This window comes from Lemur catta, chromosome 2 (assembly GCF_020740605.2).
Source record: "Lemur catta isolate mLemCat1 chromosome 2, mLemCat1.pri, whole genome shotgun sequence".
In the NCBI taxonomy this organism is placed as follows: Eukaryota; Metazoa; Chordata; class Mammalia; order Primates; family Lemuridae; genus Lemur; species Lemur catta.
Window position 1 is genome coordinate 91,648,466 of NC_059129.1, and position 21,489 is coordinate 91,669,954.

The 21,489-nt window shown below is 35.6% G+C and overlaps 1 protein-coding gene across 1 annotated transcript in view; it reads left to right on the forward strand.

Annotated features, from left to right (window-relative positions):
* The window catches only part of UFL1 (UFM1 specific ligase 1), a 35,231-nt gene extending 13,969 nt beyond the window's left edge, over positions 1–21,262 (forward strand). Inside the window, exons 9-19 of the mRNA XM_045544043.1 lie at positions 43–218; positions 1,307–1,486; positions 3,233–3,353; positions 5,650–5,772; positions 15,456–15,573; positions 16,904–17,067; positions 17,145–17,275; positions 18,913–18,993; positions 19,422–19,507; positions 20,036–20,216; positions 20,876–21,262. Coding sequence (XP_045399999.1) covers positions 43–218; positions 1,307–1,486; positions 3,233–3,353; positions 5,650–5,772; positions 15,456–15,573; positions 16,904–17,067; positions 17,145–17,275; positions 18,913–18,993; positions 19,422–19,507; positions 20,036–20,216; positions 20,876–21,094 — 1,580 coding nt within the window. The 3' untranslated portion in view covers positions 21,095–21,262. The remainder of the gene's footprint in view (positions 1–42; positions 219–1,306; positions 1,487–3,232; positions 3,354–5,649; positions 5,773–15,455; positions 15,574–16,903; positions 17,068–17,144; positions 17,276–18,912; positions 18,994–19,421; positions 19,508–20,035; positions 20,217–20,875) is intronic.
* Positions 21,263–21,489: the final 227 nt, after the last annotated feature.

Genomic DNA, 21,489 nt, shown 5'->3' on the forward strand with positions numbered 1-21,489 from the left:
AATGATTGATAATTCTATTCCAACTTTGTGATGTCTTTCTAGAATTTGATTCTTTGTCCAGACTTGGAATACCAGATGCTGTAAGCTACATAAAGAAGAGATTTAAGGCTACGCAACTGTTGTTTTTGAAAGCAGCTTGTGTTGGTCAAGGACTTGTAGATCAGGTGGAAGCATCAGTAGAGGAAGCCATCAGCTCTGGAACATGGGTTGATATTGCAGTATGTTTTATCACTTTCTTCTCAACTTTTCTTTAAACCAGTGACCATTCATATATTACTAATATAAGGCCATTTAAACAATTACCTAAAGGCAATGTTAGCTTTAGAAATTTCAGGAGTCATCATTAAAATAAAAATCTTTATTTTATTCATAAAATCTTTCTGGCTTTTGAAGTACAGAGTGACCTTCTACATGTGGATAGTCAACATCAAGAATTCTATAAATCTCAAACAAGCAAACAATATAACACCCATATCAATCCTGATACAGAAATTGATGAGAATTCTCACTGTGTTGTATTTACAACTGTACTGGCATCAGGCATCGGGTAGCATTTTTTTATTCCTTATCCTTTAATCTCTGCTAATGTATTAACACAAGCTGCTTTGGCACTGATAGTGTTTTACTTCAGTGTTCAATGTTGACCCTGCCCTTCATTATGCCAAAGAGATAAGTGTAGGTAAAGAAAAATAAACAAGAGGACAATCCATTATTTTCTAGTCAGGGCTCAAATGCTCTTTATAAAGCAGAAAATTCCCTATTTTGGATACACAAGTTCCCAAAGATTCTAGATTTAAGTGTTTTTTAATTCATTTAGAAATTTTATTAAATACTTTCTTTGTGCACCATTCTGCTTGTTGGGGATGTGGCAGCCAGACAAGTTTCCTGCACTCAAGAAGGGCACTTTCACTGTGGAGAGATAGTTTATGGAAATGAGGTAATTTCAGATTAGAAAGAGCTAAGACAAAATAGATTTTGGAGTTAGTTATCAGGACATGCTGATGGATTGTTTGAGGGTTTGTGTTAGAGAGGAAGTAAGTGTGCGTGTAGGTTTCAGTGTTGTCTTGCAGAGTTAAAGATGCCTATTAGGCATACAAGTGGGGAAAGCAGACAACAGGATATACAATTTCAGAGCTCAGAGTGGTAATGAAATAAGAAATACAATTTGGAAAGTTAGTATAAATATGGTTCCAAAAGCCACTGGACTGAATGAGATCACTTAGGGAAAGCATGTATATACATAACAAATGGTTTGTCTGTATTATATTGCATTTACACTTCATTTTCTTTTTGTTTGTAATTCTAGCCTCTGCTGCCCAGTTCTTTATCGGTTGAAGATGCTGCCATATTGCTTCAACAGGTGATGAGAGCGTTCAGCAAACAGGCTTCAGCTGTAGTCTTTAGTGACACTGTGGTAGTCAGTGAAAAATTTATAAATGACTGTACAGAACTCTTCAATGAACTGATGCACCAGAAAGCTGAAAAGGTATGCCAGATTTCCTTTCATCTGCTAATTTTAGCAGTATTCTCACATTAGAATCATCTAATGTCTTTTGGAAAATGGGGTAAGCAGTCTACCCAAAAATGAACACTTTGTATAACATCTCATTTTCCTTTAATGTATCATTACTTTTTATTTCCTCTCCCAGATTTGTTTTTTCTCTTATTCCCATCAGAACATATAAACCAGAACTTGGGGAACTGATTTTATAAATTGAAATCACATAAATGAAATCATACACTTCACAGTCAAGTTGCCTGAGGGTATTGGTCCAACTGTAAAACATTAGAATGTACACAAGCATCATTTGTATGAATGTATATTAGGAATAAATGTATGATATGAATAATACACAGTTTATTTTTCAATCAGTATACAACATATTTACTAAATCTAGCAGAGCCTCACTAATTTTACCTTTTTGGGATACACAAACATGATAACTTACTGAGAAAGGAAATTTTGTTACCCCTCACAATTGATTAGTTCCTCAGAGCAACTGCTATCAAAGTATTTTGAAATAGAGGTGAAGCTAGGTCCTCTTTAATGACTGTTCTTTTCATGTTTCTAGTTAGCAGTACCATCTCCTTATAAAGCCTGCTCTCAAATAGGTAAAACAAGTCTGTTTTTCTTAAACTATTAACAAACACATGAGAGCTTATTAAATATGTAAATAATTTGTATTTAGCTATACTCCTTTTAAGCTCTTTAATAGTCTAAAAATGAGATAATTTTCTGCATTTAGCCTGATAAGCTGCAGAGAAGATTAAAAAGTATATAGGTTTGATACCAGTAAACCTGAGTTTAAACATGCTTACTCTCTGTGTGACTTTAGACAAACAAACCTCCAGTTTTCTTATCTTCAAAGAAAGGATGATGATATCTACTCTGGAAAAGATGAATATAAACAAATAAGGGATGTATATAAAATGTCTGGTACATGTTAACTACTAGTTACTAAATGACTATTATTTGTATTTGTGGTCTTTTGCTAAAGTAAAGTTTAATATAGTCATTACTTTTCTTTTTTCCTTGGGCTCTAACCTTCTAACCACAAAAATAAGTTCAGAAAAAGATGATTCTATTACTTGAACTGTCAACATTCTAAGCATTTTTCTTTAAAAAATCAAAAAAGAAACAATAGCACTTTTACCGTGAAAATGTACTTTTATCACTAGAGATAGTAGGACCCTTTCCCATGAGAAAGAACCTGTAACTGAACTTAGAAGTAGTTCATTGTTGTTAACATAAACTTTTAAACAACAAAGACCATCAAGAATGGGTCTGGGGAAAAAATTGTTTATATGACTTAGTATGCAACTTACATATGGTCATTTGGGTGGGAGATGGAGGGTTCTTTATCTTTCCAGTAACCTCAAGTATCTAGGTGGCATTTCACTTGGAAATCTCAAAAAGGGAACATGGAGCATCTATTCAGCAGTGGTAAAACTGGTCAATAACAGCTGAAGAGGATTTCATCTGATGCCGTGTGATAAGTTGTTCTGTGACCAGATACTATTTCTCATTACCTAGGGAAAAGCCAAGAACAGCAAGGAAAGAGACTGATTTTTGGCAAGGAAAAACTTCCTTAGAGTGGCTGCTCTGAGGCAAAGCTCTATAGTCCTTAACAATCAAACCAAACAAGAATAATTAGTATATAAACAACTTTTATTTTATGCTTTTTGAAATGCTGTATATTTTTCCTAACAGAAAAAGCATGTTTTATTTCAGGAAATGAAAAATAATCCTGTGCATTTAGTCACTGAAGAAGATCTGAAACAAGTCTCCATTTTAGAAAGCATTAGTACAAGTAAAAAGGATAAAAAAGATGAGCGAAGAAGGAAAGCAGCAGGTAACAAATTAACAAGAAATGTTTAAAGATGAGTTTTGTATTTGTTGCAGTGAACTTTGTTACATTTATTAAGCCCTTTGAAAGGTCTTTTAGTTGATTCATCTTTAATTTTAACTGCTAATATCAACCAAATCTTTTGCTAATGAATTAAATTTTAATTATGAAAATGGAAATATTGGTAATTATTCTGTTTTCTTTTGTGAAAACTAACGTTGATTTCATGATGTTTCATGATCATGTTCATCTCCTGTTTTCCCCAGCCCAGAGCCTTTTTATTATTAATAGATTCTCAAATTTACCAAGTTCATGTTTACCTCAGAGCTTTTGCACACACTATTCCCTCTACCTGGAATGTCCTCTCCTGAACATCAAATAAATGGTTCCTTCTTTTCATTCAGAACTCACCTTCAAATGTCACTTCCTTAGAGAGATTTCCATAACCCTTCGGAATAGTAACCACAGTCTCTATCACCTTATCTTGCCAGTTTTTTTGTTGCATTACTTTATTACTATAATGTGTTTTATTGTAGAGGAACCTCGCCTATCTCGTTTATTGTTGTACTTCTAGTACATACCCAGAACACTACTTTTGTTATATTTTAGGTGCTCTATATATATTTAGTGAATGAATTTCCCAATAAAATATTATTTTTTAATTTCTTTTATTATCTAAATTCACTGGAAATTATTCTAGATATCACTGGTATATTCATAACTTGCACTGGAAAAGTAGCATCTGTATTCCATACTTTTTATAGTAGGAATAATGTTATCAGTGCTTTATCAGGGTTAAAGAAATTTAATATAGTCACCATGTTTCATTAATAAATATAGCTACATTGAACATATATATAAAAACTAAATTTTTGCTATGGGAATTTACTTTTATTTCTTTAAGATAATTTCTTTCCTCTTCCAAAATCTTTGTCTGCAAAACCTATCAATGGTATTTTGAAACTTTTTTCTATTCTTCTAGGAAAACTATAGTAAATTACTCCTGTAAGTCAGAGTAATATTCACAAGCCATGCATATTTTATCACATTATTTGAAGCTATAATTATAAATTTGCCTTAATCGATTGGTTTCTTATGTCAGTATAACTAGTCTATTTTATTTCTTGTTAAAAGTTAAATGTCATCTGATATTTTGTTCTCAGTGATATTGCTATTTTATTGAAATAGTTTAATTACAGTGTGTGGAATCATGTCAAGCATGAATGTCCTCCCTATAAGAAACTTACTACCAAATTGTGTAAAATACATTCGCTTTAGACTTGTGCTTTTGAAAAATAGTATTTTTCCATCGTAAAAGCAAGGGAAAAAGAAATTAACAGAAGCTTTAATTCTAGGATATGATGAAATCTAAGGGTCATTCTTAGAATTTAGAAAAATATCTTTAGTTTATATAAACCACTTTATTGGAAAAAAATAGTCTTTTATGAAGAAATATAGTTGCAATATTTTTCAGTGTTTTCAGTATTTTTCAGTTGCAATATTTTTCACCTATTGTAAGTGTTCTATTTTGTAGAATAAATATTTTAAATACCTCAATATTTTTTACTTATATTTACAATTTGAGTTTGTCCATAATTTGTATTTTTTAGTCTATATTTAGCCAATAGTTGATTGATAATGGCTTTTTTTTTACTTGGCCAATTTAATGTTCATGGTCAACATTTATTGAGCCCCTGTTAAATTTCAAGCATTGCAATAACCCCTGAAATATAAACATTATTGAGACATGCTCCTTGCTCTCAAGATGTCTGTAATCTGATTGGGTAGTGGGTGAGTCAGGATTTCTCCTCTAAACATGGATAATAATCTTTCAACCAAGAAGGCAAAACCAAGTATAATTAAATTTGTGAAGTATTATAATAGAGGGTTATTGATGAGGCTGTGGTAACAGAGATGCATAAATGAGGGCACATTTCTTCTGAGGAAGGTAGAAGAGGTAAAGGAATGGGTTTGGCCATGAAAAGATTCAGAGCTACAGAAAAGTGGTGACATTAGAGAAAGAGGAAGAGACTGCATTTAGAGCAGGGAGGCCATGAAAATAGGTTGCTTAAATTCAAGAGATTCCTTATTTTATTCTTTATTGATTTTTTTTTTATTGATTAGATTTACTAGGCTTTTATTTCAATAAGGAAACTCCAAGTTTAAAAAGAGTCTAAAAGTTTCTTTATTTTGCCTTTTTCTGCTGTACAGTTAAATATGACGATTAGTGTCATCATTTCTAAAAATAGTGATTTAGTTAGATAATACTAACTAATACTAACTAATGTTGTTTTCCCACCAGAGGGCAGTGGAAGTGTGAGGGGAGGAGGTGGGGGCAATGCCAGAGAGTACAAAATTAAAAAAGTCAAGAAGAAAGGAAGAAAAGATGATGATAGTGATGATGAATCTCAGTTATCTCATGCCGGTATGTGACTTTATTTTACTTTTCTTTTGTCTATACATGGTTTTTTAAACATTTTTTAAGATGTATATAATTAGGCACATATGCTTATACAGGAAGTCCTTGTTTTGCACAAATTTCAGTTACCACAGTTTAGTTAAATGACATCAGTCTACCAACAACACAGTTTAAATATCAGTTACCAAGATACCTTGGTATATTAATTGAATAATGGCATGAAGTGCAGACTTTACTGCCAGTTCTTCAGTCTACAAATCAGTATATAAATAACAGATGCATATCATGATCCGTGACAATTATGTCACTTATTTTCTAGTTTGCCAGTGATTGATCACTGCACATCTGTTACTCTTTGTTCACAAATAACAAAGCACGTAGCTGTGTTGCCTCATTGTCTCCCAGTGGTAAACCCAGTGACATTTTACAAAAATGAATAGTCAAAAGGGGAATTGGCCAACAAAAATAAAAGTGCAGCAAAGAAATGAAAAGTGATAACACTGGAAATAAAATTGGATTCAAGCGTAAATGGAGTTATAGAAGGAATGGCTGACTGTGGGAATGTTGACACTGCCATTGTTCAAGAGACTCTAGCTCACAGTCAGAAGGACTTCGTAAAGGCACACTTACTGACATAAATGAGGAAAGTAGCTGTGACAAAAAGGATGAAAACATTTTAAAGGATGTGAAGTTGGCAAAAAAACTTCACATTAAAGGAACTCTTGGAGATATTCCAAGACATTGAAAGGGCAAAGAATAAAATGTTGGAAGCTGATCCAGAGTTAGAAAGTGGTATGACAATTTGTAAGGCATAGTAAAGGTACTTGCTCCACACTGCAAGTTATATGATGATAAGAAAGCAAGCACTGTTCAGACTATTCTTGATTAAGTTTTTATACAAAGAAATAAAACACTTTTATTCTCCATGTTTCTAATATACTAAATTATACTGTACAGAATTATAAATATTTTATTTTTTATTTCCCTATACCAGTGTTTTCACAGAAGTTTTTAAAAGGCCACAGAATAGTTGTGATTCATCCTATTGTTTATTAAGAACACTTTGCAGAGTTTCAGCTTGCATAGTCATTTTTATGGTCTTCCACTACCATGCAAAACAAGTATTAGCAAATTTGTGAAAGGTAGGCCTCTACAAATTTAAGTAGGAAACATTAATTTTATGCATGTTTAATTTTTATAATAATATCTAACTACTCAGTTATGTATATCTAACGGGGAGAATTAATTATATGTATCTTTCTTTTCCTAGACTTGTTAGTGCTTGGCAAGGTTAAGTCTGCAAGAGACATCTTATTTTATTTTTCTAAATAAGATTATGATTTTTTTATTTTTCTGTTTAAAAAAAGTTGATAAAACCATGATATTGTGCTCCTCCTGATCCCCAGCAAAAAGAAAATAGAAAAACAAACTTCAAATGATAATAATTTGAGATTTATTTCCCCTCTTTCATGAAGTTCATTACATATTGGCTACAGCTGGAAGATGCAAATATCAAGTGACATGGCCGTAGCTATTAATGTGCTGCTTACTGTTTGTAATAGCACAGTTGCTTAAGATCTATCTTTAAAGTGTTCTAAGATAGGTAGAAATAGCTACTGTTCTTAATGTGTGTAAAACAATGTCAATTAAAGGAAAAGTATCTATGTAGAAACTATTAGCTCTACTCTTAAATATTTAATAGTATTAAGACTATCTATGTGGATTTTAATTTTTCACTGGTAAGTGAATTTCCCTATTTCCCAGATGTACTACAAATGGAAGTAAAGAGGCATTTAAAAAAAATACTTTTCTAATTTCTGTAATCTTAAATAATTGTTAAATGAGGCATGTGATATTCCTTTTGTGCATAGATTGAGAGGAACTATAAAAGTAGTAAAACCATTCTACCTAAAAAAATGTAATTTCAGTGTTTTTGAAAAAGGGTTGTGTTGTAATCTCTGAAGTGGAAGATGAAATTAGGTTCTCAGCTAAAATGTAGAACCATACTCAGTATGAAATATTACTAGAGGGAAATATAATTTAATAACTTGTAAAATGCATGCAGGAAGCAAACAGGGAAATCACAGACCATTTAGTGTGAACATCAGGAAAGGACAGCAGATCTCAGAGAAGAAGAATAGTACTTGGCTGTCTACTCTTAATCTGTGATTTCAACTACTTAGATCTTCATTCATAGTGAAAATTGATTTTTTGAGTTATTTTATTTTTATTTCTAAAGTTTTGCTTGTAGAATCAATAACCTAATTTAGCTAGCGATAATCATTTTTATACCTTTACAATTGGGAATGGAAATATTGTTAGCTTTCTTTGTCTACAACCCATACTTTTCCAAGTAAGTGGGTAAACATGAATTTTTTTTGGAAATGAAAAATTTATTTAAGGAAATATAAAACACAGTGAAAAGTTTTTTTGTTTTTCTGTTTTTTTTATTTCAGCTTATTATGGGGGTACAAAAGCTCAGGTTATATATATTGCCCATGTCCCGCCCATCCCCCTGAGTCAGAGCCTCAAGCATGTCCATTCCCCAGACAGTGCCTGGCACTCACCATGTAGTCATACCTCCATCCCCTCCCCCCACCCCCCACCTCCCTGAGACAGCACCTTCAAGCATGACCATTCCCCAGATGGTGTGCAACGCACTCATCATGTAGGCATACACCCATCCCCTCCCCCCACCCCCCGCCTCAGTCTGATATCCAGTTGGTATCATTCCCCAGTGTGCATTTAGGTGATGATCAGGGAAACCAATTTTCTGGTGAGTACATGTGATGCTTGTTTTTCCATTCTTGGGATACTTCACTTAATATAATGGGTTGCAACTCTCTCCAGGAGAACCAAAGAGATGTCGTATCACCGTTATTTCTTATAGCTGAGTAATACTCCATGGTATACATATACCACAATTTACTAATCCATTCGTGAATTGATGGGCATTTGGGTTGTTTCCACATCCTTGCAATTGTGAATTGTGCTGCTATAAACATTCAGGTGCAGGTGTCTTTTTTATAGACTGACTTTTGTTCTTCTGGGTAGATGCCCAATAATGGGATTGCTGGATCGATTGGTAGGTCTACTTGAATCTGTTTAAGGTATCTCCATATTGTTTTCCAGAGGGGTTGCACTAGTTTGCAGTCCCACCATCAGTGTATGAGTGTTCCTGTCTCTCCGCATCCATGCCAACATGTATTGTTTTGGGACTTTTTGATAAAGGCCATTCTCACTGGAGTCAAGTGGTATCTCATTGTGGTTTTGATTTGCATTTCCCTGATGATTAGAGATGTTGAACATTTTTTCATATGTTTGTTAGCCATTTTTATATCTTCTTTTGAAAAATTTCTATTCATGTCCTTTGCCCACTTTTTGATAGGGTTGTTTGATTTTTTCTTACTGATTTTCCTGAGTTCTAAATAGATTCTTGTTATCAGTCCTTTATCTGATGTGTAGTATGTGAAAATTTTTTCCCATTCTATAGGTTGTCTGTTTACTCTCATGACTGTTTCTTTGGCTGTGCAGAAGCTTTTTAATTTGATCAGGTCCCATTTATTTTTGTTGTTGCTGTGATTGCCTTAGGGGTCTTCTTCATAAATTCTTTGCCTAGGCCAATGTCTGTAAGAGTGTTTCTTACATTTTCTTCTAGGATTCTAATAGTTTCCCACCTAAGGTTTAAGTCTGTTATCCACTGTGATTTGATTTTTGTGAGAGGTGAAAGCTGTGGGTCCTGTTTTAGTCTTCTATATGTGGCTATCCAGTTTTCCCAGCACCATTTATTAAATAAGGAGTCTTTTCCCCAGAGTATGTTTTTGTCTGCTTTGTCAAAGATTAGATGGCTATATGAGGATGGTTTTATATTTGGATTTTCTGTTCTGCCCCACTGATCTGTGTCCCTGCACTTGTGCCAATACCAAGCAGTTTTAATAATCACAGCTTTGTAGTATAGTTTGAAGTCTGGCAAATTAATACCTCCCATTTTGTTTTTGTTGCTTAAAATTGCTTTTGCTAAACGGGGTCTTCTCTGGTTCCATACAAAGCGTAAAATTATTCTTTCTATATCTGTGAAAAATGATGTTGGTAATTTAATAGGGATTGTGTTGAATCTGTAGATAACTTTGGGTTGTATAGACATTTTAACAATGTTGATTCTTCCGATCCACGAGCATGGTATGGTTTTCCACCTATTTACATGCTCTGCAATTTCCTTCCTCAGTGTTTCGTAGTTCTCCCTATAGAGGTCTTTTACCTCCTTAGGTAAATATATTCCTAGGTATTTTATTTTCTTTGTTGCTATTTTGAAGGGTATTGAGTCCTTAATTTGGTTCTCCGTTTGACTATTATTGGCATATATGAATGCCTCTGATTTGTGTGTATTGATTTTGTACCCTGAGACTTTACTGAATTCATTGATCAATTCCAGGAGTCTCTTGGTTGAATCCTTGGGGTTTCCTAGATATAATATCATATCATCAGCAAAGAGTGAGAGTTTGATCTCTTCTTTTCCTATTTGGACTCCCTTGATTCTGCTCTCTTGCCTGATACAAGGACTTCCAATACTATGTTGAAAAGTAATAGGGACAGTGGGCAGCCTTGTCTGGTTCCAGTTTGAAGTGGGAATGCTTTCAGTTTTTCCCCATTGAGTATGATGTTGGCTGTGGGTTTGTCATATATGGCTTGTATCATTTTTAGATAGGCCCCGTCTATGCCCATTTTGTTAAGTGTTCTTATCATAAAAGGGTGTTGAATTTTGTCAAATGCTTTTTCTGCATCTATTGAGAGGATCATATGGTCTTTATTTTTGCTTCTATTTATGTGGTGAATTACATTTATAGATTTGCATATGTTAAACCATCCCTGCATCTCTGGGATGAAGCCCACTTGGTCGTGATGGATTATTTTTTTGATAAGCACTTGGATACGATTTGCTAGGATTTTATTGAGAATTTTTGCATCTATATTCATAAGGGATGTTGGTCTATAGTTTTCTTTTTTTGTTGCATCCTTTCCTGGTTTTGTTATTAAAATTATGTTGGCTTGGTAAAATGTGTTGGGGAGAATTCCATCCTTCTCAATATTGGAGAATAGTTTATGTAGGATGGGCACCAGTTCTTCTTTGTAGGTATGGGAAAATTCAGGTGTGAACCCATCTGGTCCAGGGCTTTTCTTTTGGGGAAGGTTTTTCATTGCTATTTCGATTTCAGATCTAGATATTGGTCTATTCAGGAATTCTGTTTCTTCCTGGTTGAGCCTGGGAAGGCTGTGTGTTTCTAAAAATTTGTCCATTTCCTCCTCATTTTCCAATTTGTGTGCATAAAGATTTTTGTAAAATTCATAGATGATTTCATGTATCTCTGTGGCATCGGTCGTGATTTCTCCTTTCATGTTCCTGATGGAGGTAATTAGAGTTTTTTCTTTTCTGCTCTTGGTTAGCCTAGCCAGAGGTGTGTGAATCTTGTTTATGTCTTCAAAGAACCAACTTTTTGTTTTATTAATCTCCCTTGTGGTTTGTTTGTTGTCCTTTTCATTTAGTTCTGATTTGATCTTAATAATTTCTCTCCTTCTGCTGGGTTTGAGGTCGGTCTGCTCTTCCTTCTCCAGCTCTTTAAGTCTATTCACTAGATTGTCTATTTGTAAGTTTTCTGTCTTTTTGATATAGGCATTTATGGAAATAAATTTTCCTCTCAGGACTGCTTTAGCTGTGTCCCACAGATTTTGATAAGTTGTGTCTCCTTTGTCATTTAATTCAAAAAATCTTTTGATTTCCATCTTGATTTCTTCATTTATAAAATAATCGTTCAGGAGAAGGTTGTTTAGCTTCCATGACTTTGAGTAGGAATGAGAATTTCTGTTAGGGTTCATTATTACTTTTATTCCACTGTGATCTGAGAAGATGCATGGTATAATTTCTATTTTTTTTAATTTTTTAAGACATGCTTTATGTCCTAGGATACGGTCAGTCTTGGAGAATGTCCCATGAGCTGATGAGGAGAAAGTATATTCAGTGGATTTTGGGTAGAATGTCCTGTAGATGTCAGTCAGGCCCATTTGTTCTAGCATTCTATTTAAGTCCATTATTTCTTTGTTTATTTTTTGTTTGGAGGATCTGTCCTGTACTGTCAGTCGCGTGTTAAAGTCTCCGACTATTAAAGTGTTGTTATCTATCATTTTGTTCAAATCAAGTAGGGTTTGCTTTATGAATCTGGGTGCACCTAAGTTGGGTGCATATATATTAAGTATACTTATGTCTTCTTGTTGAATTGTACCCTTCACCAGTATATAGTAACCATCTTTGTCTTTCATTACTTTTGTTGATTTAAAAACTAAATTATCAGAGATTAAAACCGCCACGCCAGCTTTCTTTTGGCTTCCATTTGCTTGAAATATCGATTTCCACCCTTTTATTTTCAGTCTAAATGCATCCTTGCAGGTTAAATGAGTTTCCTGAAGACAGCAGATACTTGGCTTGTATTTTTTTAACCATTGGGCCAGTCTATGTCTCTTGAGTGGGGAATTCAATCCATTCACATTTAATGAGAGAACTGATAAGTGAGACTGATTTCTGTTCCTCATGTTGGGTTGAATTTCATTATTCTGTTTTCTCACTTGAGCCATTGTGATAACTGGGTTTTTATGTTCTCTTGAGTAGTTTTATATTCGTGGGTCTTTCTTGTGCTGGTCCATGTGTAACTCTGTTTTCAGAGTACTTCTTGGAGAGCTGGTCTTGTCTTGGTGAATTCTCTGAGTTTTTGTTTATCTGAGAATGTCTTAATTTCACCTTCATATATAAAGCTGAGCTTAGCTGGGTATAAGATTCTAGGCTGGGCATTATTCTGTTTCAGAAGAGTAAGAATGGGGCCCCAGTCTCTTCTTGCTTGTAAGGTTTCAGTTGAGAAATCGGGCGTGATTGGGATGGATTTTCCTTTGTATTTTACTTGTTTCTTTCTCCTTACAGCTCGAAGAAGGGCCTCTTTAGTGGATATTTTGGTTAGTCTGATAACTGCATGATGTGATGTCTTCCTATTTGGTATGAATCTCCCAGGGGTTCTTTGAGCTTCCTGAACCTGTATATCAAGAGTTTTGACAAGGCCTGGGAAATTTTCCTCAATTATATCTTCAAATAGCTTATCCAACCCTTGCTTATTGTGTTCTTCATCCTCAGGAATGCCAATAACTCTCACGTTAGGCTTCTTCACATAATCCCACATTTCTTGTAGACTCTGGTCTTTTCTCTTATGTCTTTGCTCCATCTCTGTGACTGACTTATTTAATTGGAAAGTGTTATCTTTGATATCTGAGATTCTTTCTTCTGTTTGATCTACCCTGCTCTTGAGACTTTCCACTGTGTTTTGTAGCTCCCTGAATAAATTCTTCATTTCCAGGAGTTCAGTTTGATTTTTCTTCAATATTTCTATTTCTTTAGTGAATTTTTCTTCCAAGTCCTGGATCTTTTTTGTGGTTTGTTTGTGTTGGTTATCCATTTTTTCTTGCATAATATTCAGCTTATTTATGATCCATGTTTGAAATTCTTCCTGTGTCATGTTGCTATTTTGAATCTGGTTTGTGTCAATTGGTAGAGAACTAGTAATCCTCTTTGAGGGCAAGGTTTCTGCTTGATTCTTTATATTCCCAGAGTTCTTTTGCTGAGCCCTTCCCATCTGGATCAATCGTTATGTCCCTTCTTTCAACTTTAGCCTGGATAGAGGCACGCCGTGCACGCTGATCTTGGGCTGTGCAGCAGCCCAGATAAGCTGCCTCCTCTGTCACTAGGGGGAGCCCTTCACGTGTTGTTCAGGATTTTGCTACCTCATCTGGGGAGCTGCTCCTGTTGGGTCCAGCCCCAGAGAATTAATTTGACCTGAAACCGGTTTGAGAGTCCAGTCACTGGGCTGTTCTAATTGGAGACGGAAAGCGACTTTTTCCTTGCCTCTTCCTCTCCCAAGGTGGTTTCTGCCTCTCTCTGCGCGAAGTGACTAGGGGGAGGGGGCGTTGCCCTCGTTTCCCCAGCGCCCCGGCTGCAGCAGCTCCTGTGGGTGATGTTCTGCCCTGCCCCAATGTCTGCAAGGTCCATGCTCCGCGACTGGGGAAGCACTCAGTGTTCACGCAAAGGCGGAGCTCCTAGTGGAGGTGCATGGACTAGGGGAGGGAGCCACCCAGGGAGCCCCTGGGTTCCCAATCGCTCCACACCGGCTAGGCTGTGGACCCCGACAATGGCGGCTGCCCGGTCGCTGGTGCTGGGGGCGAATGTTCAGGGTCCGGCAGGGGCCGGAGGAGCCGGGATTGCGGGAGCCCAGCCGCCTGCGTAAAGGAGACAGTTCAGTGTCCCCCAGGTGTCTTTCACTGCAGCGCAGCGCGAACCGTCCCCCGCGGGTTGCAGTCCGCCCACAGGGCTCCAGGGCCCAAAATGCCTCCTGCTATTGTCGCCTCTTCAAAGAGCCCCGCGACTCCCGAGATGATTCCGCACCGGCTTCAGGCAGATCCCTGATTGAGTGGGTATGGAGATCAGTGGGGAGACAAGCCGCTTTCCTGTGGGGCTGAACCCACCTCACTCGCTGGTGAGGCGGGTACAGCTCCGCTCTCTATTGTCTGTCCTGCACTCTCCATATTTTCACAATCTGATTTCCCATTCACCTTAGTCTTTTCTTGCTCTCTGTGTCCCACGCTGATTCTCCGTGGATTCACACCGCTGTTATTGTGGGGGAGTGATCCTCTAGCGTTGTGGCAGACTGAGATCCATGCCTTCCTCTCCAGGAGCACGAATCCAGGAGGTCACCACCACTCCGCCATCTTTCTCTCTCTGCCTGAAATTGGGTGTGCACTCCCAGGGATGAGCCCTTAGACTCCTGGGCACGAAAGCAGGATGGGGGCAATGGTGGCACCAGAGGGTGTCATATCATCCAGCCAGCTACTGGAGGCAGAGAGGGGCTTCAGCCAACGCACTCACCCACCACCCGAAGCCCAGCCTCTGGTTTTGCCAGAGTGCCAGGAACTGGGGTTGGGGACCGACTTTTCCACAGTTAACAATTATTTCCATTACAGTAGCTGCATACAAATTTTCCTCAGTATAGACTGATTTTTGTGAGAGCGGAAATAAATTATAGGTATAAAATTATAATATATTTTTTCATCTGTCTTTCCAAAAAGAAAATTTTAGCTTAAACAATTCTACTGAATTGTGGTTCACAAGATTATAAAGACTTTCTGAAGATCTTAAGTAAATTATAACAATGATTTGGTTTTTAATAAATATTCATTTTTATAAATAAAATACTGCCCAGTAGCCATTGTTCAACAAAGAGAAATTATCCTTCCCTAAAAGATTTTTTTGATCTACTTGATTGTTTTGATATACAGCTGTTTATATCATCCAACTTTGATGAGGGGGGAAATCATCTTTATTGTTTTCTGACTGACTTACAGAAAATAGTTATTTGTAAATTAAGTTAGAAAATGATCACTTAAAGGAAATTTCCCCGTATATCCTAATTTTAAAAGTGTTTTCATTAGTTATTGCTATTTGACATTAATAATTTTATTGATATAGAAATTAATATCAGAGTCTCAATGGTAGGCAGTGAATGAATTGCTATCATATTAAGTATGTTAATGAAACCTTATTTGCTATTTGATTGCTTGTTTGTTTTTTGTTGTTTTTTTTCCATTGTTCATGTCTGCTATAGGAAAGAAGAAGCCAGAGATCACTTTTATGTTCCAGGATGAGATTGAAGACTTTTTAAGAAAACACATACAAGATGCTCCTGAAGAGTTTATTTCTGAACTTGCTGAATACTTAATAAAGCAAGTATAAGACTTTTTTGTTTTATGATAGAAATTCAATGGGTTAACATATAAAATTTTTACCAAGATCATAGAAAAACATATATTTTAGGTCTTTTCAAAGCTTAGAATTTAATTTAGCCACCAAATTCTAGATTTCATTTGGCTGTGGAGGCAGTTTAATCCAACAAATATCTGTTAAGTGCTTTGGGCAAGGTGGTATGGGAAATTTAAGGCAAGAACTTGAAGGTGTCCTCATACACTGATCTTACAGTCTTAAGTCTCAGTAGAGGAGAAAATCACTGCGTTGAGGAGAAAATTAACCAGTGTTAATCACTGGCTGGTCTCTTTCATAGCATGAAAAATAACATCCAAAAGAAAGAAGGTTCGTTTTCTATTTTGATTTGACAGAAAGTAAACAGTGTGTACTTTTAGGAAGAAAATAAAGTAACAAACTGACTTCAAAAAGAATAAATTTAGACACTACTACCTTATGAATGAACCAGGCTCAATTTTTTTTTTCTTTTCTTTTTTCTTTTTTTTTTTTTTTTTTTTTTTGGTAGAGACAGAGTCTCGCTGTTGCTCAGGCTAGTCTCAAGCTGTCCTTCTGCCTTGGCCTCCCATATTGCTAGGATTATAGGCATGAGCCACAGCACCTAGCCAAGCCAGCCTAAACTTATTTTTATACAAAAATAAAGTAAAGTGTGTATAACTTGACCATTACTAACTAACCTGGCCATCCCTTAAGTTAGTCTCAGTATGTAAGCTTCCATAAATATAATCCAGGAGTTCAGCGCATCTAACTTTGATGAAATCAAAGTGCAGCTTTTTTAGTGAGAATTTTTAACAATATAAGTAAATTTTTTGTAAATATATTACAGAACCATATTTTTCACCTTTAAAAAATGGTTACTAGTAATCATTTACCATTGCTTTTTTAAATAATCTATTTTAAGTTGAGCATAAAAAGGTTTTTTTTAATGCATTACCTTTTAGTACTCTAGAAATTGAGAATTTAAGTTTTAATTCCTAAGGATGGAGAACAGGTTTAGAGTCTACTGTTCTCCAGATTAACTTTATAAAGCTATGTAGATTTGTGGAGTGTTTGTTATTGTTGTCTGTAGTGCAAAACTTTGAGTACTTTAAAACTGAAAAAAAAATAATCCACTTAAGTTATAATTCCTGGGACTCAGGTGAGGGACAAATTCTTAGTGAATTATTCTCCAAATTAATTTAGTTTAGTTTGAAAAAGAGATCTTTTTTAAGCCTGATTTCGATAGAAGAAAAATTTCTTATCTACATAAATCCTCAGTGCATGTTAATAATCTAAATATATTTATCTTGTGCACAGACCTCTTAATAAAACTTATCTCGAGGTGGTCCGTTCAGTATTCATGTCTTCAACTTCTGCTTCTGGAACTGGCAGAAAACGCACAATCAAGGACTTGCAAGAAGAGGTTTCAAACCTCTACAGTAATATTAGATTATTTGAAAAAGGGATGAAGTTTTTTGCAGGTATAATTACTACTTTTTTTATTGATTCTTATAAGTTAAGAGAGAAATTATTTTTAATAAGCACCTTTGTTTTCCAGATGATACACAGGCTGCTCTTACCAAGCACTTGCTGAAGACAGTGTGTACTGATATCACTAACCTCATTTTCAACTTCTTAGCTTCGGATTTAATGATGGCAGTAGATGACCCTGCAGCCATTACAAGTGAAGTATGTTAGTGATTTGCTTGCTACTCTTGAAGTGTTTTGTTTTGAATCTGAGTACATTTTATTTTCTTTTATTTGAAATAGTTTAAAAAATAAAATACAATAAAATGAGAGTTGTTAGGGGAAAAAAAGATTTATCGTTGAAGTTTAATACAATGTATATGCAGTTGCTAGTTGGATTGGTAATAAAACCAGTCTATTAAAAGTAACAATGCTTAATTACTTTAGAATAAACAGTTTTATTTTTTTTTCTAATTATTATATCACATCCCTTTTTCCTGATGATTTGCAAATCCCTTAACTTTCTGGCCAGTTTTCATAACTTCAAAGTCAATTTTCATTTAATGACATCATTTCATTTCAATATTTAAGACTAATTGCAGTTCACTTTCTAAAAATTCTAATCTCAAACTAAATTCAGAAGCTTGTCTCTTCCCTTCTTGCCATGTAAGATAGAGCAGTGGCTCCCAGTTGCCTAGAGGAGGAAAGGTGTGGTCTGTCCCTAAGGTAATGATGATGCCAACTCCTCTCCCTCCTCCCCATTCTCTCCTCCTCCTCCTCCTTGTTGTCCTTCTAGGGCCACTTAAGATTAGAGATTTAGGAAAAATGAGGGAGGTAAAAGTGTCTTCATGTGACTAACTACGTATCACTACTTTGATCTAGGTCAAACCAAATCAGTCTGATATGGCTTCTGGTCATGGTGGTCATTACCACATGGGTAACATAGGTTGTTTTCTTGGAATGTTGTTTAGTTTTATGTGACTTCCTCTCATTGTAAGGAAAAAAACCCAAACAGAAGTATAGTTATTATTTCTTCCTCCTACCCCAGCAAGATCCTGGCCCCTTCCCTTCTTCAGCTTGAGCAGTAAATACCCATTTGTCTAGATAGTTCCATGTCTTCTGTTCTTGTACCAGTCTCGGCTGTGGGAAATAGAAGAGGTCTCGTTCTATGCCCTTCAAGGGACACAGAAGGATTGGGGTGGGGTGGGGTGGGGGCAGAGAGGTAGTAAGTGGTCCCTGTCTTCCCAGATAGGCTGTGCCCTTCAGAACCTGCTGTCTACTCATTCCAGCAAGCCTCCTTCCTAAATTTTACACTAGAAGAAACTAAAAGACTATGGTCAAGAATGCCACCAACCTTCACTGGACACGTATATTTGGAGAGAGGTGTTTGAAAAGGTTCTTCACACCAAACAGCATAACAAGTATCCAGCCATGGAGCAAGATTGCAGTCCCCCATCTTATAGGGATCCCTAATCTTTTTGAGTGGGGCCTTCACAGCTGGCACTGGGGAGGGAAAAACACTCTCTTCCTACTTCAGTGGAAAAGAGAGAATAAACTCTTACCCCAAATAATCTACTTCACACAAAGTCAGAGACTCTCTCTTTCTAGTCTTCCTCTTATATTGCTGGAGCAGGTGGGAGGAGTAAGGCTGTATCTACCTAGCCTCTTTGGCTGACTGGCTTTTAACTAGCTCTTGACTAGCTCTCTGATTTTAGAATGTTTTTAGTATATTTTTATCCCTAGTTTAAGATCTAAAATTCACTCAGCAATTTGTTATAATAATAAATATACTTTTTTTTCACTTGATCCATTGCATGTCAAAAGCACAATGCTGAAAGAATTTTTATTTTCCCCTACAGGTAAGAAAAAAAATTTTAAGTAAATTGTCAGAAGAAACCAAAGTAGCTCTCACAAAACTCCATAACTCTCTGAATGAAAAAGTAAGTAAAGCTTGATTCTATTTAGATATCAGGGCTGTAAGTTTGTGTTATAAAGATCTTTGAGTAGATTTTTATATCAGAATAATTATAAACCCAATCTTAAACTAGTGTTTTGCGCTCAGTTACCTCTTTAGGAGGTGAAAGGGGGAACCATGCTGGGGGCATTTTACCCTGTTTAGTCCTAAAGCACAATCTCTAATTTAATAACAAAGAGACCCTTTTAAAAATTGTATTTTGTGTGTAAATTACAAAACAGTGTTAAATGGCTATATTTCTCCTATCCAAGTGCTAACCAGCCCTGACCCTGATTGTCTTCCAAGGTGAGATAAGACTGGGCACCTTCAGGGCGGTATGACCGTAGACAAATGGCTATATTTCTTTAGGCACCTGTATATAAAAGTAAATTATGGTGTTAAATACCTTTTCAGAGCATAGAAGATTTTCTTTCTTGTCTGGATTCCGCAGCAGAAGCTTGTGATATTATGGTGAAAAGGGGAGACAAAAAAAGGGAAAGGTAACATTAAATTAATCTATATTATTAATATTCTTAAATGTGAGACTTTCCATATCTGAAATTTGAATTTGACTCCATGACTTCTACATAGAGAACTGTATCTAAATGGCTGTAGATCTCAAGCATATTCAAAGTCTTTATATAGTTAGATATTCCTCTCTGACCCTTTTGATAAGGTAGCAGAGTTCCTTATCCCATAGTTAATCAAACCCAGGAACTTTCTATTAGCTTTGGGACCTTCCTGATAGGAAACCTCATCCAAATCAGTGTACTTTTGTTTGGTCTCCAGCAACTCAAAACAAAAAGCCTACTTTGAGTATCCCTGCTGTTTAGCTTTTTCTTAAATTTTCTAGCATACTAGTCTATCCGTGCCATAGGGCTGTGTATATATCCCATATTTAAAAGTTATCTTTCTCATGGAATTAGATAATTTAAACTAGAGAAGCTAAAAATGAATACAGAGGAATGGACTGAAATGGGTGAGAACTTGTTATGTTAATGCATTTGTGTGATTTTATTTTTGTTTAGGCAGATACTGTTTCAACATCGACAAGCACTAGCTGAACAGCTAAAAGTCACAGAAGACCCTGCTCTTATTCTGCACCTCACGTCAGTGCTGTTGTTTCAGTTCACAACCCACAGCATGCTCCATGCACCTGGAAGATGTGTCCCGCAGATCATTGCTTTTCTGAATACTAAAATACCAGAGGTATTACATTTTGAATGCACTTGAAACTTTTCAAGATTTTAGATTGTGAATATTTTGAGTGTATAGATACAAATCATTGTCAATACTCAGGCACAAAACATTTTAACATCATTTGTCCACTCCCAAGAATGTGAACAGTGAATCAGGGGGTTGAAGTTAAAAATTCAGCATAGCTCAAGAATCTTTCGGGATCCTATAAGATCCATAGTAAAGAATATTCTGAATTTGGAAATTAAGCTTTCAGAAAAGATACAAGAATGTCAAATCTGCCATTTCAACTTCTCTAGGTTTAACTTGTCCTTCAAGGACCAGCTCAAAAGTCTTATCCTGTATCACTTCTTTTGAAAACCTCCTCAGCTAAAAGTAATTTGGCTTCTTTGAACTTCCCTATCATTTTGAATATATATGTATGTGTGTCTATGTATGTATATACATGGTACAACCCAGCAAAGTCAACTTACAGTAAAGTGATCTGCATCCATATTTTATTTCCCCTAAACTGTAAACTCCTCAAGAGCAGGGTCCCTGCTGAATTTGGCTTTCTACTTACATGACTAGTGTTGTGTAAAGATGAGAACCTTCAATATGTACTAGTTGAATATACTCTATCTATTCCACAGAAAATTAAATTTTGTTAACTTTCCTTTCCCTTTTCACAGGATCAGCATGCTCTTTTGGTAAAGTATCAAGGTTTGGTTGTAAAGCAGTTAGTCAGTCAAAATAAGAAGACTGGGCAGGGAAGTGATTCCTTGAGTGATGAATTAGACAAAGAACAAGAAAATGTCACCAATACTACTCGTAAAGAGCTTCAAGAACTTTCTTCATCCATTAAAGACCTCGTTCTCAAATCCAGGAAATCATCTGTGACAGAAGAGTAATGATCTTAATTTACATTTGTGATATCATAAGCACTTTCCCCAAAAGTTATAGGTGAATGGTCACACACAAAAAAATTGTCACTTCACAATTCCCCACTCCCTGCTAAAACCCTCTCCCACACACACAATTCAGTTAAAATGGTAGTGTTATATTAAATGTAAATTTTATAAAGATGAGAATTTTTGTAAATTGGGTTCTTCATGGAAATTTTCTTTTTCACATTTTCACATAAATTCTATGTGAAATTTTTCACATAAATATTATTTTCATGTAATTATAAAAATTATACATTTCAAGTTTATATTCTTTCCAGATGCTGAATGAAAAATAAATTTTCTGATATCTTTCATCTCTAGGAAAGAACGCATTTGTTTTGCTATTAGATTTCAAGTGA